This window comes from Zonotrichia albicollis, chromosome 38 (assembly GCF_047830755.1).
Source record: "Zonotrichia albicollis isolate bZonAlb1 chromosome 38, bZonAlb1.hap1, whole genome shotgun sequence".
Lineage (NCBI taxonomy): Eukaryota > Metazoa > Chordata > Aves > Passeriformes > Passerellidae > Zonotrichia > Zonotrichia albicollis.
The window spans coordinates 1069691-1094272 of record NC_133856.1 but is presented as its reverse complement, the minus strand read 5'-3'; the positions used below and the strand labels follow the sequence as shown (position 1 = coordinate 1094272).

The 24582-nt window shown below is 56.9% G+C and overlaps 1 protein-coding gene and 1 long non-coding RNA gene across 2 annotated transcripts; both read right to left on the bottom strand.

The window, feature by feature from the left end:
• Window positions 1-1097: 1097 nt before the first annotated feature.
• On the bottom strand, window positions 1098-21731 carry LOC141726723 (U1 small nuclear ribonucleoprotein 70 kDa-like). Its single transcript, XM_074531719.1, is given in 11 exon segments — window positions 1098-1331; window positions 1334-1740; window positions 2883-2970; window positions 5035-5136; window positions 16435-16516; window positions 17728-17790; window positions 18141-18205; window positions 18304-18358; window positions 18704-18766; window positions 20549-20706; window positions 21588-21731. Coding segments are annotated over 10 exon segments (1275 nt in total). The 5' UTR covers window positions 20696-20706; window positions 21588-21731; the 3' UTR covers window positions 1098-1128.
• On the bottom strand, window positions 6258-8026 carry LOC141726724 (uncharacterized). The gene is made up of 3 exons (XR_012577754.1): window positions 7452-8026; window positions 6775-7228; window positions 6258-6714 (listed from the first exon to the last, which is right to left on the bottom strand). It is a non-coding gene; the product is annotated as an uncharacterized LOC141726724 (long non-coding RNA).
• Window positions 21732-24582: the final 2851 nt, after the last annotated feature.

Below are 24582 nucleotides of genomic sequence, written 5' to 3'. Positions count from 1 at the left end.
AAACCCCAAAAAATTCCCAAAATTGGTGCCAAAAAAACCCAAAAAACCACAAATTGATGCACAAAAAAACCCACAAATTGGTGCCAAAAAAACCCTCCAAATTGGTGCACAAAAAACCCAATAAAACCCCCCAAATTAGTGCAAAAAAAATCCAAAAAGGCACCAAAAAAAACCCAACCCCCCCCCCCAAAAAACCACAAATCCCCCCCAATTTTTTTCCATTTCCCCACAAAAATCACCCAAAACCCCGTTTATTTTCCAATAAAACCCCTTTATTGCCCTCGCTCCATGGCGGCCTCCAGCAGGAGTCGTTCTCCAATTCCATCTGAGAAACCCAAATTGGAGCAAAAAATCCCCAATTCCACCTGAAAATAAAACCCAAAACCGTCCTGAAAAAAAACCCAAATTGGTGCCAAAAAAACCCCAAAATTGGTGCCAAAAAAAACCCCAAAAAATCTCCAAATTAGCGCAAATAAACACCCCTAAATTGGTGGAAAAAAAAAAAAAAAAAAAAAAAAAAAAAAAACCAAATTAGTGCAAAAAAATCCCCAAATTGGTGCAAAAAGAACAAAATGAAACCCCAAACTGGTGCCAAAAAAACCCCAAATTAATGCAAAAAAACCAAAAAAACCCCTGAAAAAACCAAAAACGCACGAAACACCCCAAATTTTTCCCACCCCCATTTCCCCACACAAACCACCCAAAACCCCGTTTATTTTCCAATAAAACCCCTTTATTGCCCTCACTCCATGGCGGCCTCCAGCAGGTAGCAAAAATAAACCCACAAAAACCCTCCAAATTAGCCCAAAAAAACCCCCCCCCCAAAAACCCCCAAATTGGTGCCAAAAACCCCTAAATTGGTGCAAAAAAACCCCCAAATTGGTGCACAAAAAAACCCCAAAAAATCACAAATTGGTGCCAAAAAAACCCCAAAAAATTCCCAAATTGGTGCAAAAAAAACCCAAAAAACCCACAAAAAATCCCCAAATTGGTGCCAAAAAGCCCCCAAAAACATTGAAAAAACCCCCAAAAACGCACAAAACACCCCAAATTTTTTCCCACCCCCATTTCCCCACAAAAACCACCCAAAAACCCCGTTTATTTTCCAATAAAACCCCTTTATTGCCCTCACTCCATGGCGGCCTCCAGCAGGTAGCCGTTCTCCGCCGCCCCGTAGCCGTCGCTGCCGCCGGCGCCGCCCTCGCCGCCCCCGAACATCTCCGGTTCCGCGGCGCCGCCTCCGCCGTCCCCTCCCTCGCTCCCGGCCGCGTTCCCGCTCCCTCCTCCCGCCGCTCTCTCGTCGCGCCGCTCCCGCTCCCGTTTGTGCTCCGCTCCCGTTCCCGTTCCCGCTCCCGCCTCCTCTCCCGCTCCCGGTGCCCGCGGCGCCGCTCCCGCTCCCTCTCCCGTTTCTCCGCCGTTTCTCCGCTCCCCGCCATCCCCTCTCCCGTTCCCGCTTCTCCTCCTCCGAGCTCCTCGCCCGTTTCCAGCGCTTCCGGCGCTCCCTCGTCCTTCTTGTCGCGCTCCCGGTCGCGTTTCCGGTCGCGAGATCTCGAGCGCCGTTTCCGGTCGCGCTCCCTCTCGCGGTCTTTGCTGCGGTCGCGGCTCCCGCCCCGTTTGCGCTCCCGCTCGTCCTTCTCGCGGCTCCGCGTCCGCCGCCGCCGCTCCCGCGAGCGCGAACGGCGCCGCTCCCGTTCCCGAGAGCGCTCGCGGCGGTCGCGCTCCCGCTCCCGCTCCCGGTCCCTGCGCGGGGGCAGCGAGTCAGGGGGATTGGGGGGATTTGGGGGTCCCAAGGGGGTCTGGGGGGGTCCCTGGGGTGGATTTGGGGGTCCCTGACCCATTTCAGGGGGTCCCTGGGGTGGATTTGGGGGTCTCAAGGCGGTCTGGGGGGAATTTGGGGGAGATTTGGGGGTCCCTGACCCATTTCAGGGGGTCCCTGGGGTGGTTTGGGGGTCCCTGGAGTGGATTTGGGGGTCCCAAGGAGGTCTAGGGGGCATTTGGGGTGGATTTGGGGGGTCCTGGGGTGGATTTGGGGGTCCCTGACCCATTTCAGGGGATCCCAAGGGGGTCTAGGGGTCCCTGGGGTGGATTGGGGGACATTTGGGTGGTCTGGGGGGATCCCAAAGGGGTCCCTGACCCATTCCAGGGGGTCCCAAGGGGGTCTGGGGGGGTCCTTGGGGGGATTTGGGGGTCTCAAGGGGGTGTGGGGGGGTCCTTGGGGGTCCCTGACCCATTGCAGGGGGTCCCAAGGGGGTCCCTGAGGTGACACAGGAGGTGACAGTGACAATTCTGGGGTCCCAAAGGTGACACAGGGGTGACAGTGACACTCCCAGGGTGACACACGGGGTGACAGTGACAATCCTGGGGTGACACAGGGGTGACAATGACAATCCCGGGGTCCCAAGGGTGACACAGGGAATGACACAGGAGCCCCAAAGGTGACACAGGAGGTGACACAGGGGTGACACAAAGGGTGACAGTGACACTCCCAGGGTGACACACGGGTGACAATGACAATCCCAGGGTGACACAGGGGTGACAATGACAATCCCAGGGGTGACACAGAGGATAACACAGGGAATGACACAGAGGTGACACAGGGTGACACAGGAGTGACAGTGACACTCCCAGGGTCCCAAGGGTGACACAGAGGTGACCCAGGGGTGACAATGACAATCCCAGGGTGACACAGAGGTGACACAGGGGTGACAATGACAATCCCAGGGGTGACACAGAGGATAACACAGGGTGACACAGGGGTGACACAGGGGTGACAGTGACAATCCCAGGGTGACACAGGGGTGACAGTGACAATCCCAGGGTAACACAGGGGTGACACAGAGGTGACCCAGGGGTGACACAGGGTGACAGTGACCGTCACTCACCGCTCGTCGTAGCGGGACGTGTCGTCCCTGCCCGAGTGCCGGATGTTGACGTCGGCTCCGCCGCGCCGGGTGCCCCCCAGACCGCCCCCTGCGCGACAGGGACCCCAACATTTACCCCAAAACCCAGAAATGACCTCCAAACCCAGAACTGACCCCAAACCCAAAACTGACCCCAAAACCCAGAACTGACCCCCCAAACCGCCCCCTGCGGGACAGGGACCCCAAAATGGACCCAAAATGTACCCCAAATGGGACCCCAAAATGTACCCCAAAATGTGACCCAAAACCCAGAACTGACCCCCAAACCCAAAACTGACCCCCCCAAACGTCCCCCTGTGGGACAGGGACCCCAAAGTGACCCCAAATGGGACCCCAAAACCCAGAACTGACCCCCAAACCCAAAACTAACCCCAAAACCTCCCCCTGCAGGACGGGGACCCCAAAAGTGACCCCAAATGGGACCCCAAAACCCAGAACTGACCCCAAAACCCAAACTGACCCCAAACCCAAAACTGACCCCCCAAACCGCCCCCTGCGGCACAGGGACCCCAAAATGGACCCAAAATGTACCCCAAAAGTGACCTAAAAACCCAAACTGACCCCAAAACCCAAAACTGACCCCCCAAACCGCCCCCTGCGGGACAGGGACCCCAAAATGGGCCCAAAATGTACCCCAAAACCCAGAGCTGCCCCCCAAACCCAAAACTGACCCCCCAAACCTCCCCCTGTGGGGACATCAGGGACAGAGACCCCAAAATTTACCCCAAAACCTCCCCCTGCAGTAACAGGGACCCCAAAATTTACCCCAAAAATGACCCCAAATGTGACCCCAAAACCCAGAACTGAACCCAAAACCCAAAACTGACCCCATAACCTCCCCCTGCAGGGACAGGGACCCCAAAATGTACCCCAAATGGGACCCCAAATGGGACCCCCAAAACCCAGAACTGACCCCCAAAACCGCTCCCTGTGGGGACATCGGGGTCAGGGACCCCAAAATTTACCCCAAAACCCAGAACTGAACCCAAAACCTCCCCCTGCAGTAACAGGGACCCCAAAAGTGACCCCAAATGGGACCCCAAAACCCAGAACTGACCCCCCAAACCGCCCCCTGTGGGAAAGGGACCCCAAAAGTGACCCCAAAAATGACCCCAAAAGTGACCCCAAAACCCAGAACTGACCCCCAAACCCAAAACTGACCCCCCAAACCGCCCCCTGCGGGACAGGGACCCCAAAAGTGACCCCAAAAGTGACCCCAAAACCGACCCCAAATGTGACCCCAAAACCCAGAACTGAACCCAAAACCCAAAACTGACCCCATAACCTCCCCCTGCAGGGACAGGGACCCCAAAATTCACCCCAAAACTGAGCCCAAAACCCAGAACTGAGCCCCCAAACTGCCCCTGGGGAGACAGGGGCGTCAGGGACCCCAAAAGTGACCCCAAAACCCTAAACTGACCCCAAAACCCAGAACTGACCCCCCAAACCTCCCCCTGTGGGGACATCGGGGTCAGAGACCCCAAATGGGACCCCAAAACTGACCCCAAAACCCAGAACTGACCCCCCAAACCTCCCCCTGTGGGGACATCGGGGTCAGAGACCCCAAATGGGACCCCAAAACTGACCCCAAAACCCAAAATTTACCCCAAAAACGGACCCCAAACCCCAAAACTGACCCCAAAACCCAGACCTGACCGCAGAAGTGACCCCAAAACCCAAAATTTACCCCAAAAACTGACCCCAAACCCCAAAACTGAACCCAAAACCCAGATCTGAGCTTAAAACTGACCCCAAAACCAAAAATTTACCCCGAAAACTGACCCCAAACCCCAAAACTGACCCCAAAACCCAGATCTGAGCTTAAAACTGACCCCAAAAACCAAAATTTACCCTGAAAACTGACCCCAAACCCCAAAACTGAACCCAAAACCCAAACCTGACCCCAAAACCCAGAACTGACCCCAAAACTGATCCCCCCAAAACCCCCAGAAATTTGGGGGGTGGGAGCACCAAACAAAACCCCCAAAAAATTAAGGAAAAACCCCAAAAAAAAACCCCAAAAAACCCCAAATCCGCCCATTTCAAACCCGAAATTCAAGGTGGAAATCCCCAGATTTGGGTCTGGGGGCTGGATTTGGGTCTGGGGTCTCACCCAGGCGCCGGGGCCGCCAGCCCTTGACGGTCCTGCCCCGCTCCACGTCCACCAGCACCCGGCGCCCGTCGATTTTCTTGCCGTCCGCGTGTTTGTAGGCGGCTGCAAAATATTTGGGGAGGGGTCCCGAGGGGGGGGGGAAATGGGGAGGGGGTCAGCTAGAGTGAGGCCAGGTCAGCCCCCACCCCCCGAAAAAAATCCCGTTAAAATATCCCATTCAATCTACACAAAATCCCATAAAACCTCCTCAAGAAATCTCATTAAACCTCCCCAAAAAAACCCCAAAAATCCCATTAAAAATACCCAAAAAATCCCAAAAACCCCCCAAAAAAATCCCATAAAACCCCAATAGGGTGGGGGGAAAAAGGGGGGGGGGCAAAGGGGTGAGACCTCCCCCCAAAAAATCCCAAATCCCCCCCAAAAAAATCCCATAAAAATTCCATTAAAATCCCATAAAACCTCAATGGGGTGGGGAGGAAAAAGGGGGGGGCAAAGGGGTGAGACCCCCCCCCAAAAAAATCCCATAAAAATCTCATAAAACCCCAATGGGGTGGGGGCAAGAAAGGGGTGAGACCCCCTCCCCAAAAATCAACCCCTGCCCCCCAAAAATCTCCCAATTCCCCCGCCAAAAAAATCCCAACCCCCCCCCCAAAAAATCTCATTAAACCCCCCCAAAAATCCCATAAAAATCTCATAAAACCCCAAAATGGGGTGGGGGGAAAAATGGGGGTGGGGGGGGGCGTTAAGGAATTTTGGGGTTGTTTTGGGGGGGTCTTTACCTTTTTATTGACCCCCCCTCACACCTTATTTTTGGGGGGGGGTCACCACCTTTACCTGTACATTGATCCCCTCCATCCTAAATTTTTTTTTGGGGGGGGGCTTTTACCTGATTATTGACCCCCCCCTTTATTTTTTGGGGGGGTCTTTACCTGTTGATTGACCCCCCCACCTTATTTTTGGGAGGGGTCACCACCTTTACCTGTACATTGCCCCCCATTAATTTTTGAGGGGGGGGTCACCACCTTTACCTGTACATTATTCCCCCCCCCCCACCAACACCTCCATTTTTGGGGGGGGTGTTTCACCATCTTTACCTGATCATTGTCCCCCATTAATTTTTTGGGGAGGGGTCACCACCTTTACCTTATTATTGACCACACACCTTATTTTTGGGGGGGCACCACCTTTACCTGTACATCGACCCCCCCACCTCATTTTGAGGGGGGGGGGTTTCACCACCTTTACCTGATAATTGACCCCCCCCCCCTTTGATTTTGGAGGCCACCACCTTTACCTGATTGTCAGCCTCCTCCAAACTTCATTTTTGGGGGGGGGTTTCACCACCTTTACCTTATTATTGACCCCCCCACCCTCATTTTGAGGGGGGGGTTTCACCACCTTTACCTGATAATTGACCTCCCCCCAACACTAATTTTGGGGAGGGGGTTTCACCACCTTTACCTGATTATTGACCCCCAACACGTCCTTTTTTGGGGGGGGTCACCACCTTTACCTGATAATTGACCCCCCCCCACTTTGATTTTGGAGGAGGCCACCACCACCTTTACCTGATTATCAGCCTCCTCCAAACTTCATTTTTTGGGGGGGGGGGGTTTCACCACCTTTACCTTATTATTGACCCCCCCCCTCATTTTGAGGGGGGGGCTTCACCACCATTACCTGATTATCGACACCCCCCCCACCACTAATTTTGGAGGGGGGGGGTTTCACCACCTTTACCTGATAATTGACCCCCCCCCCCCACTTTGATTTTGGAGGAGGCCACCACCTTTACCTGATTATCAGCCTCCTCCAAACTTCATTTTGGGGGGGGGGGGTTTTCACCACCTTTACCTTATTATTGACCCCCCCCACCTCATTTTGAGGGGGGGGTTTCACCACCATTACCTGATAATTGACCCCCCCCCCCCCCACACTTTGATTTTGGAGGAGGCCACCACCTTTACCTGATTATCAGCCTCCTACAAACTTCATTTTTGGGGGGGGGGGGTTTCACCACCTTTACCTCCACATTGCCCCCCCCCACCTCATTTTGAGGGGGGGGTTTCACCACCTTTACCTGATAATTGACCCCCCCACCACACACTAATTTTGGGGAGGGGGGTTTCACCACCTTTACCTGATAATTGACCCCCCCACACACTTTGATTTTGGAGGAGGCCACCACCTTTACCTGATTATCGGCCTCCTCCAAACTTCATTTTTGAGGGGGGGGCTTCACCACCTTTACCTGATAATTGACTCCCCCCACGCTTTGATTTTGGAGGAGGCCACCACCTTTACCTGATTATCAGCCTCCTCCAAACTTCATTTTTGGGGGGGGGGGGGGGGTTTCACCACCTTTACCTCCACATTGCCCCCCCCACCTCATTTTGAGGGGGGGTCACCACCTTTACCTGATTATTGACCCCCCCACTGATTTTTTTTTTGGGGGGGGGGTTTCACCATCTTTACCTGTTCATTGCCCCCCACCTTAAATTTGGGGGTCACCACCTTTACCTGTACAATGCCCCCCCCCAAACACCTCCTTTTTGGGGGGGGGTCACCACCTTTACCTGTTTGTTGACCCCCCCACCTTAATTTTGGGGGGGGGGTCTTTTACCTGATTATCAACTATCGACCCCCCCATCTTTTTTTTTGGGGGGGGGTTTCACCACCTTTACCTGATTATTAACCCCCCCATTAAATTTTTTTTTTTGGGGGGGGTTTCACCACTTTTACCTGTACAATGCCCCCACCATTAATTTTTTTTGGGGAGGGGGTTTCACCACCTTCACCTGTTAATTAACCTCCCCCCCCATTAATTTTTTGGGGGGGGGGTTTCACCCCTTTTTCCCTATAAACCAACCCCCCCCCACCTCATTTTTTTGGGGGGGGGTCACCTCTTTTCCTTATTTAACGACCCCCCCCCAATTTGGGGGGGGGGCCTTACCTGCCCCCCCCACTCTCACACCACCCCGAAATTTTTTTTTTTAAATTTTTTTTTTTGGGGGGGGAACCACGATATTTCACCCCCCCCCACAAACGAGGCACCGATAGCTTGACGCAGCCCCTCCCCCTCCCCAAATTCCGCCTCCCCCTCCCCAAATTCCAAATTTCCAACCCCGTCCCCCCCCCCAATTTTTTCCCCCCTCCTCAGAGTCCTGTTTGTGGTGGGGGGGCGGGTCCGTGTCCCCCCCCCCTCATCATGGCCGGGGGGGGGCCCCTCCAGACGAAGCCGCTCCAGGACGGGCGCTGGGGCCTTACCTGAGACCCTTCCCCTACCTCAAACCCCCTCCCCAAATTCAATAAAATTAAATAAACCCCAAATTACCCCCCCCAACCCTCAGGGACCCCCCCCCCCTGACATATCCCACCCCCCAAAAGTGCTGGGGGGGGGCTCGGACCCCCCCCCCAAAAACGCTGTTTTTGACCCCCCCCCCCTTTCCCCAAACGTCCCCTCTCGGTCGCTGGGACCGGGCAGGGGGCGCTCCCCAAATTTGGGGAGGGGGCTCAAAGCCCCCCCCCCCACCATTCCCACCACCCCCAAAACCCGACCCCCCCCCCTCTAAGGGACCTGTCCCCTCCCTAACAAACATCAAAGCTCGTGGGGGGGGTCCCCACATTTTTAATTTTGGGGAGGGGGCGCCATGAGCCCCCCTCCCCTTCTTCCTCCTCTTCTTCCTCCTCTTTGGGGGGCAAAACTGGGGGGAAATTGGGGGGGGGGTCCTGCTTTGACACCCCCATATTGAGGGGGTGGGGGGGGGTCCTTGAGGACCCCCTCCCCAAAAAAAAAAAACCTGGGGGGGGGTCACTGTCCCCACTTGGGGGGGGTTGGAAATTTGGGAAATTTGGGAATTTTGGGGATTTGCTCCCTGCCCGCGCTGGGAAGGGGTCAACGAGGTGAGGGGGGGGCGCTGTGAGGAGCCCCCTCCCCAAAAAACAGGGGAGGATCCATTAAATTAAATAATGGGGGGTCAGAAAAATTTAATTAATTTTTTTCTTTAATTAATTTTTTTTTTGGGAGGGTGGGGGGGGGTCCGACCCTTTCGCCCCCAGCCCGGCCCAGCCCGGCTGTGAGCAGAGGGGTCTCCCCAAAAAAATCCCAAAATCCCCTTCCCTAAAAAATGGGGGGATCCCCTAAATTAAGGATTGGGGGAGTCAGATAAATAAATTTGGGGTTTTTTGGGGGGGGGGTCAGATAAATAAATTTGGATTTTTTGGGGAGGGGTTCCCAAAAAAAACTCCCAACCCCTCGGCTGTGAGCAGAAGGGTCTCCCCCAAAAATCCCAAAATCCAAACTCCCCCTCCCCAAAAAATGGGGGGATCCCCTAAATTAAGGATTGGGGGGGTCAGATAAATAAATTTGGGTTTTTTTTGGGGGGGTCAGATAAATAAATTTGGCTTTTTTTGAGGGGGGGGTCCGACCCTTTTGCCCCCAGCCCGGCTGTGAGCACAGGGGTCTCCCCCAAAAAAATCCCAAACTCCCCCTCCCCAAAAATGGGGGGATCCCCTAATTTAAAGATGGGGAGGGGGGGTTAGATAATTTTTTAATTTTTTTTTGGGGGAGGGGGAGTTAGATAATTTTTTAATTTTTTTTTTTTGAGGGGGGGGTCCGACCCTTTTGCCCCCAGCCCGGCTGTGAGCAGAGGGGTCTCCCCCAAAAAAATCCCAAACTCCCCCTCCCCAAAAAATGGGGGGATCCCCTAAATTAAAGATGGGGGAGGGGGGTTAGATAATTTTTTAATTTTTTTTTGGGGGGGAGGGGTTAGATAATTTTTTAATTTTTTTTTTTTGAGGGGGGGTTCCAACCCTTTTGCCCCCAGCCCAGCTGTGAGCACAGGGGTCTCCCCCAAAAATCCCAAAATCCAAACTCCCCCTCCCCAAAAAATGGGGGGATCCCCTAAATTAAAGATGGGGAGGGGGGTTAGATAATTTTTTAATTTGTTTTTTTTTGGGGGGGGTTAGATAATTTTTTAATTTTTTTTTTTGAGGGGGGGGGTCCAACCCTTTTGCCCCCAGCCCAGCTGTGAGCACAGGGGTCTCCCCCAAAAAAAAATCCAAACTCCCCCTCCCCAAAAAGAAATCAATCAAAACTCCTCAGCTGCCCTTGGGGGGGGGGAAATTGGGGTGGGGGGGCTCGGGGGGGGGTCAGAGCTCCCCCCCAGCCCCCTCCCCACATTGGGGGGGTGCAGATTTTGGGGTGGGGGGGTTACAAACGTGTCTTACCAGGATACAAACCCTTATACCAACCATACACTGAGGTGTGGAGGGGGGAGCACTAGGATCAGCTGCAAGCCAGCAGTGGCAAAAGCCATCACAAAGGTGGCTGCAGTGACAATAAAACACAATTAATTAATGACGGCGTTAATTAAGCGACACCCCCGGCGCGCCGCCGGGACAACAACAACAACAACAACAACAACAACAACAGCGTTCGCACCCCCCACCCCCCAAAAAAATAAAATATAACCGGACGCGGAAACGGCGAACCCCGAAATTGGGATACACCCCAAAAATGGGATACAGCCCAAAAATGGGACACCCCAAAAATGGGATACACCCCAAAAATGGGATACAGCCCAAAAATGGGATACACTGGGATGGGGACACCCCAAAACCAGGATACACCCCAAAAATGGGATACACCCAAAAAATGGGATACAGCCCAAAAATGAGATACACTGGGATGGGGACACCCCAAAAATGGGATACAGCCCAAAAATGGGACACCCCAAAGATGGGATACACTGGAACCAGGACACCCCAAAAATGGGATACACCCCAAAAATGGGATACACTGGAACCAGGACACCCCAAAAACGGGATACACCCCAAAAATGGGACACCCCAAAAATGGGATACACTGGAACCAGGACACCCCAAAAATGGGACACACCAAAACTGGGATACACCCCAAAAATGGGACACCCCAAAAACGGGATACACCCCAAAAATGGGATACACCCCAAAAATGGGATATACTGGGATGGGGACACCCCAAAAACGGGATACAACCCAAAAATGGGATACACTGGAACCAGGACACCCCAAAAACGGGATACACCCCAAAAATGGGACACCCCAAAAATGGGATACACTGGAACCAGGACACCCCAAAAATGGGACACACCAAAACCAGGATACGCCCCAAAAATGGGACACCCCAAAAACGGGATACACCTCAAATATTGGATACAGCCCAAAAATGGGATACACTGGGATGGGGACACCCCAAAAATGGGATACACCCCAAAAATGGGATACACTGGAACCAGGACACCCCAAAAACGGGATACACCCCAAAGATGGGACACCCAAAAAATGGAATACACTGGGATGGGGACACCCCAAAAACAGGATACACCCCAAAAATGGGATACACTGGAACCAGGACACCCCAAAAATGGGATACACCCCAAAAATGGGACACCCCAAAAATGGGATACCCCAAAAATGGGATACCCCAAAAATGGGATACACTGGAACCAGGATACAGCCCAAAAATGGGATACACTGGGATGGAGACACCCCAAAAATGGGACACCCCAAAACCAGGATACACCCCAAAAATGGGATACACCCCAAAAATGGGATACACCCCAAAAATGGGACACATTGGAACCAGGACACCCCAAAAATGGGACACACCAAAACCGGGATACGCCCCAAAAATGGGATACACTGGAACCAGGACACCCCAAAAACGGGATGGGGACACCCCAGAATGGGGGCACCCCAAAAATGGGATACACTGGGATGGGGACACCCCAAAAATGGGACACACCAAAACTGGGATACACCCTAAAAATGGGATATACTGGGATGGGGACATCCCAAAACTGGGATACACCAGGATGGGGATACCCCAAAACCAGGGTATCCCAAAAAGAGGATACAGCAGAATGGGGATATCCCAAAAATGGGGCACCCCAAAAACAGGATATCCCAAAAACGGGGCATCCTAAAAACAGGATACCTCAAAACTCGGATATCCCAAAAGTGGGACAGCCCAAAAATGAGATACCCCAAAAACAGGACACCCCAAAAATGGGACATCCCAGAAACAGGATATCCCAAAAACAGGGCACACGGGAATGGGGACACTCCAAAAATGGGACACACTCGAACCAGGATATCCCAAAAATGGGACACCCCAAAACCGGGATACCTCAAAAATGGGACATCCCAAAACCAGAATACTCCAAAAACGGGATATGCCAAAAACAATATATGCCAAAAACAGTATATGCCAAAAACGGGGCACACCGGGATGGGGACACCTCAAAAATGGGATACACTGGAACCAGGACACCCCAAAAAAGGCACACCTTGGAATGGGGACACCCCAAAAACGGGATACCCCAAAAACTAGGATACACCCCGGAACAACGGGGACGCCCCCAAAGCCAGCACCCCTGGAATGGGGACACCCCCAGAACAATGGGGGCACTCCAGGAACGGGGACACCCCCAGAGTCGGCACCCCCGGAACAATGGGGACACCCCAGGAACGGGGACACCCCCATAACCTCAGCCCCAAGGGGTGCACGGACACAGAGAGACACGGAGAGAGCGGCGCCGGCACTCAGCCAATGAGACGTTGGCCAACGCGTTCCTGTCAATGGAAGGTTGGCCAACCTCAATGGAAGGCTGATCCACCTCAACAGAAGACTGCCCAGCCTCAGTGGAAGGTTGGCGCACCTCAATGGAAGACTGGCTAACCTCAATGGAAAGTTGGTCAACCTCAACAGAATGGTCAGCCTCAACGGAAGGTTGGTCAACCTCAACGGAAGGTTGGTCAACCTCAACAGAAGGTTGGTCAACCTCAACAGAATGGTCAGCCTCAACGGAAGGTTGGTCAACCTCAATGGAAGATTGGCTAACCTCAATGGAAGGTTGGTCAACCTCAGCAGAAGGTTGGTCAACCTCAACGGAAGGTTGGTCAACCTCAGTGGAAGGCTGGACAACCTCAATGGAGGGTTGGCGAACCTCAATGGAAGGTTGGTCAACCTCAATGGAAGGTTGGTCAACCTCAATGCAAGGTTGGCCAACCTCAGCAGAAGGTTGGTCAACCTCAATGGAAGGCTGGTCAACCTCAATGCAAGGTTGGCCAACCTCAGCAGAAGGTTGGACAACATCAATGGAACTTTGGCTAACCTCAATGGAAGGTTGGCAAACCTCAATGGATGGTTGACCAATGGGAGGTCTACCCATAGGCTTGGCCAGCTGGCCAACTTGGACACTTGACCAATGGGTGGTTGGCCAATGGAAGGTTGACCCATATGCTGAGACAACTTAAGATGTTTGGCCAATGGAAGGTTGACCAATGGAAGATTGACCGAGGTCTACCCACAGCCTTGGCCAACCAACAGTAGCCTTGGCCAATCAATGGGAGCCTTGGACAACCAACTGTAGTCTTGGCCAACGGTAGCCTTGGCCAACTGTAGCCTTCGTCAACCATAGCCTTGGCCAACCAGAACCTTGGCCAACCATAGCCTCAGTTACCTGAAGTTTGCCCACCTGGAACCTTGACTAATTGTAGCTTGGCCAACTGTAGCCTTGGTCAACCATCCCATTGGTCAGCCATAACCTCGGCCGCCTGTAGTTTGGCTGTCTGTAGCCTTGGCCACCGACTGTGGCTCTGCTGGTACCTTGACTAGCCGTGACCTTGGCCACCAGCTGTAGTCGAGCAGTGACCGGTGCTTTGGCCACCTGTAGCCTTGGCCACTGGTAGCCTTGGCCACCTAAATCTGGGTCACCTGTCCACCTTAAATGTGGCCACCCACACTTTGGCCACCTTGACCACTGGTAGCCCTGCCCACCTCTAGTTTGGCCACCCAGTAGTCTTGGGCCACCTAAGACCTTTCCACTCGTAACCTTGACCACTGGTGGCCTTGGTCACCTGAAGCTTTGGCTACCAGTGGCCTTGGCCACCTGTAACCTTGACCGCTGGTAGCCTTGGTCACCTGTACCTTGACCACCAGTAGCTTTGGTCACCTGCATCTTGCCCACCTCAACCCTTGGCCACTGGCAGCTGTGGTCACCTGCAGCTTGACCACCTGAACCCTTGGCCATCAGTAGCTTTGGCCACCAGTACTTTGTCCACCTGAACCCTTGACCACCTGTACTTTGTCCACCTGTAACCTTGACCACTGGTGGCCTTGGCCACCTGTATCTTGACCCCTTGAACCCATGGTCAGCTGTACCTTGACCATCCGAACCCTTGGCAACTGGTATATTTGGCCACCTGTAACCTTGACCGCTGGTGGCCTTGGTCACCTGTACCTTGACCACCAGTAGCTTTGGTCACCTGCATCTTGTCCACCTCAACCCTTGGCCACTGGTAGCTGTGGTCACCTGCAGCTTGACCACTGAACCCTTGGCCACCAGTAGCTTTGGCCTGTATCTTGTCCACGTAAACCCTTGACCACTGGTGGCCTTGGCCACTTGTAACCTTGACCACTGGTAGCCTTGGCCATCTGTAGCTTTGGCCACCTGTATCTTAACCCCCTGAACCCTTGGCCATCTGTACTTTGTCCACCTGGACGCTTGACCACCAGTAACTTTGGCCACCTGTATTTTGTCCACCTGTAACCCTGACCACTGGTAGCCTTGGTCACCTATATCTTGACCACTAGTAGCCTTGGCCACCTGTATCTTGGTATCTTGTCCATCTGAACCCTTGACCACTTGTACTTTGTCCACCTGTAGCTTTGGCCACCTGTACTTTGCCTACCTGAACCCCTGACCACCGGCAGCTTTGGTCCACCACCACTGGTGGCCTTGGCCACTTTTATCTTGATATCTTGACCACCTGAACCTTTGACCACCTGTACTTTGTCCACCTGAACCCTTGACCACTGGTGGCCTTGGCCACCTGTATTTTGACCACCTGTACCGTGACCACTGGTGGCCTTGGCCACCAGTAGCTTTGGTCACCCGTATCGTGACCACTGGTAGCCTTGGTCACCTGTAGCTTGACCACCTGAACCTTTGGCTACCAGTGGCCTTGGCCACCTGTAGCTTTGGCCACCTGAACCCTTGACCACTGGTAGCCTTGGCCACCTGTATCTTGACCACCTGAACCCTTGGCTACCAGCAATCTTGGCCACCAATAGCTTTGGCCACCGGTATCTTGTCCACCTGTAACCTTGACCACTGGTAGCTTTGGTCACCAGTAGCTTTGGTCACTCGTATCATGACCACTGGTAGCCTTGGTCACCTGTACCTTGACCCCCTGAACCCTTGGCCACCAGTAGCTCTGGCCACCTGTATCTTGTCCACCTGTGCCCTTGACCACTGGTAGCCTTGGCCACCTGTACCTTGACCACCAGTAGCTTTGGTCACCTATACCTTGACCACTGATAGTCTTGACCCCTTGAGCCCTTGGACACCAGTAGCTTTGGTCACCTGTACTTTGGCCACCTGAACCCTTGACCACTGGTAGCCTTGGCCACCTGTATCTTGATATCTTGACCACCTGAACCCCAGACCGCCTGTACTTTGGCCACCTGTACCTTGACCACTGGTAGCTTTGGCCACCAGTAGCTTTGGTCACTTGTACCTTGACCACCGGTAGCCTTGGCCACCAGTAGCTTTGGTCACTTGTATCTTGGTCACCTGTACTTTGGCCACCTGAACCCTTGACCACTGGTGGCCTTGGCCACCTGTAGCTTGACCACCTGAACCCTTGACCACTGGTGGCCTTGGCCACCTGTATCTTGACCACATGAACCCTTGACCACTGGTAGCCTTGGCCACCTGTATCTTGATATCTTGACCACCTGAACCCCTGACCACCTGTACTTTGTCCACCTGTACCATGACCACCGGTAGCCTTGGCCACCAATAGCTATGGTCACTTGTATCTTGGCCACCTGTACTTTGTCCACCTGTAACCTTGACCACTGGTAGCCTTGGCCACCTGTATCTTGGTATCTTGACCACCTGAACCCCGGACCGCCTGTACTTTGTCCACCTGTACCATGACCACCGGTGGCCTTGGCCACCTGAACCCCTGACCGCCTGTACTTTGTCCACCTGTACCTTGACCACCGGTAGCTTTGGCCACCTGAACCCTTGACCACTGGTAGCCTTGGCCACCTGTATCTTGATATCTTGACCACCTGAACCCCTGTACTTTGTCCACCTGTACCTTGACCACCGGTAGCTTTGGCCACCTGAATCCCTGACCACCTGTACTTTGTCCACCTGTACCATGACCACCGGTAGCTTTGGCCACCTGCAGCCTCACTCGGCCACGCCCCACCCTGGTACTTACCTGGCGCCCGGCCCGGGGGGTCCATGGAGCCCCCCAGGTGTGAGTGGGGGTCAGACATGCGGAGTGGGGGGGCTGGGGGATTTTGGGGGTCCGGGGGGGGGGTCTGGGGGTACTCACAGTGCATGTCCCGCTCGTGCTCGTACTCGATGAAGGCGTAGCCACGAGGCTTCCCCGAGCGCTTGTTGTACACCATGTAGATCTGCAGGTGAGGGACAGGTGAGGGGACCCCAAAATTAGGGGGGGACACACAGGTGTGACCCCCCCCCAGACAGCAGGGAGTGGTCACAGGGATGTTTGGGTGGGGGGTCACAAAGAGGTGCTTGTACTCCAGGTGTACCTCCAGGTGGGACACCTCAAAATGTGGATTTGGGGACAGGTGGGACCCCCCAAAATGCAGATTTGGGGACAGGTGTGACACCCCAAAATGCAGATTTGGGGACAGGTGTGACCCCCCTCGAAACATGGGTTTGGGGACAGGTATGACATCCCAAAATGTGGATTTGGGGACAGGTGGGACACCCCCAAAATGCAGATTTGGGAACAGGTGGGACCCCCCTCAAAACATGGATTTGGGGACAGGTATGACATCCTAAAATGCAGATTTGGGGACAGGTGGGACACCCCAAAACGTGGATTTGGGGACAGGTGGGACCCCCCAAAATGCGGATTTGGGGACAGGTGTGACACCCCAAAATGCAGATTTGGGGACAGGTGGGACCCCCCAAAATGCGGATTTGGGGACAGGTGTGACACCCCAAAATGCAGATTTGGGGACAGGTGGGACACCCCAAAATGGGGATTTGGGGACAGGTGTGACCCCCCAAAATGATGATTTGGGGACAGGTGGGACACCTCAAAACATGGATTTGGGGACAGGTGTGACACCCCAAAACGTGGATTTGGGGACAGGTGTGACACCCCAAAATGCAGATTTAGGGACAGGTGTCACACCCCCAAATGTGGATTTGGGGACAGGTGGAACCCCCCAAAATGCAGATTTGGGGACAGGTGTGACACCCCAAAATGCAGATTTAGGGACAGGTGTGACACCCCAAAATGCAGATTTGGGGACAGGTGTGACACCCCCAAAATGCAGATTTAGGGACAGGTGTGACACCCCTCGAAACATGGGTTTGGGGACAGGTATGACATCCCAAAATGTAGATTTGGGGACAGGTGTGACACCCCAAATGTGGATTTGGGGACAGGAGTGACACCCCCAAAATGTGGGTTTGGGACAGGTGGGACCCCCCAAAATGCAGATTTGGGGACAGGTGGGACACCCCAAAATGTGGATTTGGAGACAGGTGTGACACCCCAAAATGTGGATTTGGAGACAGGTGGGACCCCCCCGGACAGCACGGGGTGGTCAAGGGGGGCATTTTTTGGGGGTGACCCCACCCCACTCACCCTCTTGATGGGGCCGTAAACCTCAAACTCCCGGCGCAGCTTCGACTCCGTCGTGTCGTAATTCTGGGGAGAAACGAGCAGGGGTGACCCCAAAATTGGGGACAGGGGGAGTTCCCAAAATCTAGGGGATCCCAAAGATTGGGAAAACCCAGAAAAATCTGGAGAAAATCCCAAAGATTGGGAAAACCCAATCTGGAGAAGACCCCAAAGATTGAAGGGAACCCCACAAATTAGTGGGGAGCACCATGGAGCTCCACAGATAATGGGAGATCCCAAAGATCTGGGGGAGAACCACATGGATTGGGGAACCCCAAAAATTGAGAGAAGACCCCCAAGGACCTGGAGAAACCCCAAAAATGGGTCTGAGTCCCCCCAAATTGGGGGTGACCCCGTTTCTGCCCCCCAGCACTCACCACTCTGGCCACAAACAGGGTTTTGAAGGCATCTCCTTGAGCGTTGGGGTCATTGTGGGGGTCCCCTGGGGGAAAAGAGGGAAAAAAGGGGGGTCAGAGGAAAAGAGGGGACCCCTCCAGCCCCAGGGGACCCCCCTCAGCCCCATGGGACCCCCAAACTTACAGAGCTTAAGCTCAGATTCCACCTCCTGCTGCCTTCGCTCGATCTTCTCCCGCCGCTGTTTGGGGATAAAAAAGGGGGAAAATGACCCAAAAATGGGGGTTGGGGTGAGCTCAGGGGGTCCCCAAACCCACAGACCCCCCAAAATCCAGAGGGGACCCCAAAAAACCCCAGCAAGGGGAGCACAACCCATGAGGATCCCCTAAAACCCAGGGGGGACGAACCAAATTCTGCATTGGGGACGAGCTGAAATTTTGGGGGGGTGCCAATTTTGGGGACCCCCCCCCCCCAGCACACCCAGCCTGGTGGGGAAGGGGTCTGGAGGGGACTGTACCCAATTTTGGGGGGGTTTGGCCCCGTTTTTGGGGGGTTTGGCCCCGTTTTTGGGGGGTTCTGGACGTACCTTGCGCTCCATGCGCTCCTCGCGCGTCTCGGCGCGCGTCGGCGGGGGGGCATCGCGGGGGTCCTGGGGGGACACACAGGGGGTTGGGGGGGTCCAGGAGGGGTTTTGGGGGTGGGGAGGGGGTCTGGGGCAGGGTTAAGGGGGTCTGGGGGGAGTCTAGGATGGGGTTATGGGGGATTTGGGGGAGAATTGTGGGGGTTTGGGGTGGATTTGGGGAGGTCTGGGGGGTCTGGGACAGTTTTGGGGAGGTCTGGGGTGGGGTTTGGGGTATTTTGGGGGTCCAGGGGGGATTTTGGGGGTGGGGAGGGGGTCTGGGGCAGGATTATGGGGGTCTGGGGGGAGTCTAGGGTGGGATTATGGGGTATTTGGGGGAGAATTGTGGTGGTTCAGAGTGGTTTTTGGGAAGCTCAAGGATGAGGTTTTGGGGGTTTGGGGGGGTCCAGGAGGGGTTTTGGGGGGGTCCAGGGGGGGTTTTGGGGGTGGGGAGGGGGTCTGGGGAAGGATTATGGGGGTCTGGGGGGAGTCTAGGATGGGGTTATGGGGGATTTGGGGGAGAATTGTGGGGGTTTGGGGTGGATTTGGGCAGTTCCAGGATGAGGTTTTGGGGTTTGGGGGGTCCAGGAGGGGTTTTGGGGGGGTCCAGAGGGGGTTTTGGGGGTGGGGAGGGGGTCTGGGGCAGGATTATGGGGGTCTGGGGGGAGTCTAGGGTGGGATTATGGGGGATTTGGGGGAGAATTGTGGTGGTTCAGAGTGGTTTTTGGGGAGCTCAAGGATGAGGTTTTGGGGGTTTGGGGGGGGTCCAGGAGGGGTTTTGGGGGGGTCCAGGGGGGGTTTTGGGGGTGGGGAGGGGGTCTGGGGCAGGATTATGGGGGTCTGTGGGGAGTCTGGGGTGGGGTCATGGGGGATTTGGGGGAGAATTGTGGGGGTTTGGGGTGGATTTGGGGAGGTCTGGGGTGGGGTTTGGGGGTCTGGGGAGGGGTTTTGGGGTATTTTGGGGGTCTTGGGAGGGTTTTGGGGGTCCTGAGGGGTTTGGGGCAGGATTATGGGGGTCTGTGGGCAGTCTAGATGGGGTTATGGGGGATTTGAGGGGATTCAGGGGAGAATTGTCGGGATCTGGGGCGGTTTTGGGGAGATCTGGGGTGGGGTTTGGGGGTCTGGGGAGGGTTTTGGGGGTCCTGGGGAATTGGAGCAGGGTTATGGGGGGCTGGGGGGAGTCTGGGGTGGGGTTATGGGGGATTTGGGGGAGAATTGTGGGGGTCTGGGGCTGTTTTGGGGCATTCTGGGGTGGAGTTTTGGGGGTCTGGGTAGGGTTTTGGGGGTCCTGGGGGATTCTAGGGTGGTTTTGGGGAGTTCTGGGGAGGGAATTTTGGGGGTGTGGGGGATTTTGGGTGGGTTTGGGGGGTCAGGGGTGGGGTTTTGAGGGTCTGGGGTGAGGTTTTGAGGGTCTGGGGTGAGGTTTTGAGGGTCTGGGGTGAGGTTTTGGGGTTCTGGGGAGGGTTCTGTGGGTCTGGGGTGGTGTTTTGAGGGATTCTGTGGGTCTGGGATGAGGTTTTGGGGTTCTGGGGGTCGGGGGTGAGGTTTTGGGGTGGGTTCTGTGGGTCTGGGGTGATGTTTTGGGGGATTCTGTGGGTCTGGGGAGGTTTCTGTGGGTCTGGGGTGGTGTTTTGGGGGATTCTGTGGGTCTGGGGAGGGTTCTGTGGGTCGGGGGTGAGGTTTTGGGGGATTCTGTGGGTCTGGGGAGGGTTCTGTGGGTCTGGGGTGGTGTTTTGGGGGATTCTGTGGGTCGGGGGTGGGGTTTTGGGGGTTCTGGGGCGTCGGGGGTGAGGTTTTGGGGGTCAGGGGTACCTCGAACTCGCGGATGTAGGGCGCGATGCCGCTGTAGGGTTGGTTGTGGTGCTTCTCGTGGGGCAGCTTCTCCAGGGGGGGCAGGTAAGGGATGGGGTCCCGGGGGGCAAAAAGGGCCAAAAGGTTGGGGGGCAGGAACTGCGTCATCCTGAGGGGCTCTGGGAGGGCACAGAACGGGTCAGGACCCCCTGAACCCACCCGGGATTGTCCTAAAATACCCAAAAATCCCAAAATTCTGCCCTCGATGGAGGCACTTCATCCCACACAGGAACCCCAAAAATTCATCCAAATCCCAAAACCTGACCTGAGACACCCCAAAACTTTCCTGGGCCCCCAAAATCCCCCAGCAGCCACCCCCAGACCCTCAAAATCTCCTCCAGACCCCCAAAACCTCACCCTGGACATCCCCAGACCCATTCCAGACCCCCAAAACCCCACCCTGGACACCCCCAGACCCCCAAAATCCCACCAGGGATCCCCCAAAACTTCCCTAGGCCACTCTTTCCCCACACCAGCCACCCTCAGACCCCCAGAACCAGCCCGAGACTCCCAAAATCCCCTCAAGACCCCTTCCTCACGACCCATAACTGCCATCAGACCCCCCAAAATCCCATCCGGACACCCCCAGACCCACAAAACTCCACCTGAGACCCCCCAAGACCTTCCTAGGTCTCTCTAACCCCACACCAGCAACACCCAGACCCCCCATAATCCCCTCCGGACATCCTCAGACCCCCAGAATCACCTCGAGACTCCCAAAATCCCCCCAAAGTCCCCTCGAATCCCCTCCCCCAAGTCCCATAACCACGCCGAGACCCCCAAAATCCCCCCATAGCCGCCCTCACCCCCCCCGCCCCTCACGGCAGCGCCCCCCCCTCACCCTCACACACCCACCCCACCCCCCCCCACGCCACCCCCGCCCCTCCGGGCCTCTCCCCGTTCCCTCCCCGCGTCCTCCCCGCCCCGTTCCCCCCTCGGTTCCCCTCAGAACCCCCCGGTTCCCCTCAGGGCCCGGCCCGGCCCCGCCGCCCTCACGGACCCCGCGCTCCCTCCGGCCCGGCCGCTCCGCGCGCGCCTCCCCCTGCGCATGCGCGGCCGCCGCGGCGCCAGCGGAAGTGAGGGAGAAACCGGAAGTGGCGGCAGCGGAAAGGCGGGGGAGGGGCCGGTAACCGTTGAGGGGAGGATGTGGGCGGGGTTAACAAAGGGGGAGTGGCTTGAGGCGGGGTTAAAGCTGGTGGGGGCGTGGCTTGTTGGGCAATTAGGGGAGTGGCTTGGCCTTGGCAACAGGGTGGCCACGCCCCATAGAAACGGGGGCGGGGCCTCTGGGGTTTCCATGGAAACCGGGACATCCTCTGTGTGTGCGTGCCCCCCCGCCCTCATAGCAACGGGTCGTTGCCATGGTAACAGGGTTACAACCAGGAATTTTGGGGGGTGGAGGGGTGAGGGGGGAACCTCGTGTCATTGCCATGGCAACCGAGGTGACTTCCCCCCCCCTCCCCCGAGGTAACTGGGTGTCACCTTTGTCCCGTTGCCATGGTAACGGGGAGGGCCCCACCCCTCCCTTCCTCCCCCCATTATGGGGGGGTTCTGCCATGGGGGAGGGGTGACACAGCCATTCCCCTCCTTGGGGACATTTGGTGACTCCAGAGGGGGGGAGGACCCCGGCGTCCGGTCCTGTCACCCCCCCCAGGGGTGTCCCCTCCCAATTTGGGGACAATCGATGACCCGGTGGGTGGTGGGCGGGGGGAGGACCCTGGTGTCCAGTCCGGTCACCCCCCCCAGGAGTGTCCCCCCCCCGATATGGGGACATTCGGTGACCCCGGTGTCCAGTCCGGTCACCCCGCCCACTCCTTGGGGACAATCGGTGACCCCAGGACACCCCCCCCCCCAATTTGGGGACATTCAGTGACCCCGGGATACCCCCCCCCCCAATTTGGGGACACTCGGTGACCCCGTGGGTGTCGGGGGGGGGGGGAGGACCCGGGTGTCCGATCCTGTCACCCCCCCTTGGGGACAATCGGTGACCCCGGGGGGGGGGGGGTGGAGCACCCAGGTCTCTGGTCACAACCCCCCAATTTGGGGACACTCGGTGTCCATTCCGGTCACCCCCCCCCCCAATTTGGGGACACTCGGTGACCCCGTGGGTGTCGGATCCGGGTGTTCTCCCCTCCCTTGGGGACAATCGGTGACCCGGGTGTCACCCCCCCAATTTGGGGACACTCGGTGACCCCAGCATGCGGGGGGGGGGGCAGCACCCGGCTGTCCGGTCACCCCCCCCCCCCCCAATTTGGGGACACTCGGTGACCCCGTGGGATGGGGGGGGCAGCACCCGGCTGTCCGGTCACCTCCCCCTCCCCAATTTGGGGACACTCGGTGACCCCAGCATGGGGGGGGGCAGCACCCGGCTGTCCGGTCACCCCCCCCCAATTTGGGGACACTCGGTGTCCATTCCGGTCACCCCCCCCCCCAATTTGGGGACACTCGGTGACCCCAGCATGGGGGGGGGGCAGCACCCGGCTGTCCGGTCACCCCCCCCCCGCCCCCCCCCCCGTTATTTTTAGCGCGGGGGGGAACCCGACACCGCCCTGGGGCCACCGCGCCGCTGTCACCGCTGTCACCCTCCTGTTTACGGGACAGCGGCGGCGACAGCGGCGGCGGCGGCGCGGGGACACCCCGGGGACACCCCGGTGGGGACACCTCGGTGACACGGGCAGGGCCCGGGAGGGGGGACACCTGGGGACACCCGGTGGGGACACCTCGGTGGGGACACCTCGGTGACACGGGCAGGGCCGGGGAGGGACACCTGGGGACACCCGGTGGGGACACCCCGGTGGGGACACCTCGGTGACACGGGCAGGGCCGGGGGGGGACACCTGGGGACACCCGGTGGGGACACCTCGGTGACACGGGCAGGGCCGGGGGGGGACACCTGGGGACACCCCGGTGGGGGACACCTCGGTGACACGGGCAGGGCCGGGGGGGGACACCTGGGGACACCCGGTGGGGACACCCCGGTGGGGACACCTCGGTGACACGGGCAGGGCCGGGGGGGGACACCTGGGGACACCCGGTGGGGACACCCCGGTGGGGACACCTCGGTGACACGGGCAGGGCCGGGGACACTCGGTGACACGGGCAGGGCCGGGGGGGGACACCTGGGGACACCCCGGTGGGGACACCTCGGTGACACGGGCAGGGCCCGGGGGGGGACACCTGGGGACACCCGGTGGGGACACGCGGGGACGGCGTGGGGGGGGGCGCGAAGGGGTTGGGGACACCCCTGGGGTGACACTTGGTGACAAGGGGGGGGGGAAACTTAGTGACACTGGGTGACAAGGAGGGGGTTGGGGACACCTGGGGACATTTGGTGACAAGGGGGGGACACCTTTGGGGACAGCAGGGACACTCCAGGGACACCCCTGGGACAGAAGGGACACCTGGTGACACTTGGTGACACTTGGTGACAAAGGGAGGACACTTGGTGACAAAGGGACACTCGGTGACACCCCTTGGGACAGCAGGGACACCCCTGGGAACACCCCCAGGGACAGTGGGGACACCTGGTGACACCTGGTGACAAGGGGGGGGGGGACACCCTTGGGGACAGCAGGGACACCCTTGGGGACACCCCTGGGACACCCTTGGGGACACCCCTGGGACACCCTTGGGGACAACAGGGACAGGAGGATTTGGGGACCCCCCCGGGTGGCAGGGGACACTTGGGGATACCTGGGGACAAGGTGGGGACAGGGTGGGGACAGGGGACAGCAGGGCCGGGGTTTGGGGACCCCCCTGGTGACACCTTGAGGACCCCTTTGGTGACACCTTGGGGACCCCCCTGGTGACAATTTGGGGACCTCTTTGGTGACACCTTGGGGACACCACAGGTGACAATTTGGGGACCTCTTTGGTGACAATTTGGGGACCTCCCTGGTGACACCTTGGGCACCCCCTTGGTGACAATTTGGGGACACCCTTGGTGACACCTTGAGGACGCCCCTGGTGACAATTTGGGGACCCCCCTGGTGACACCT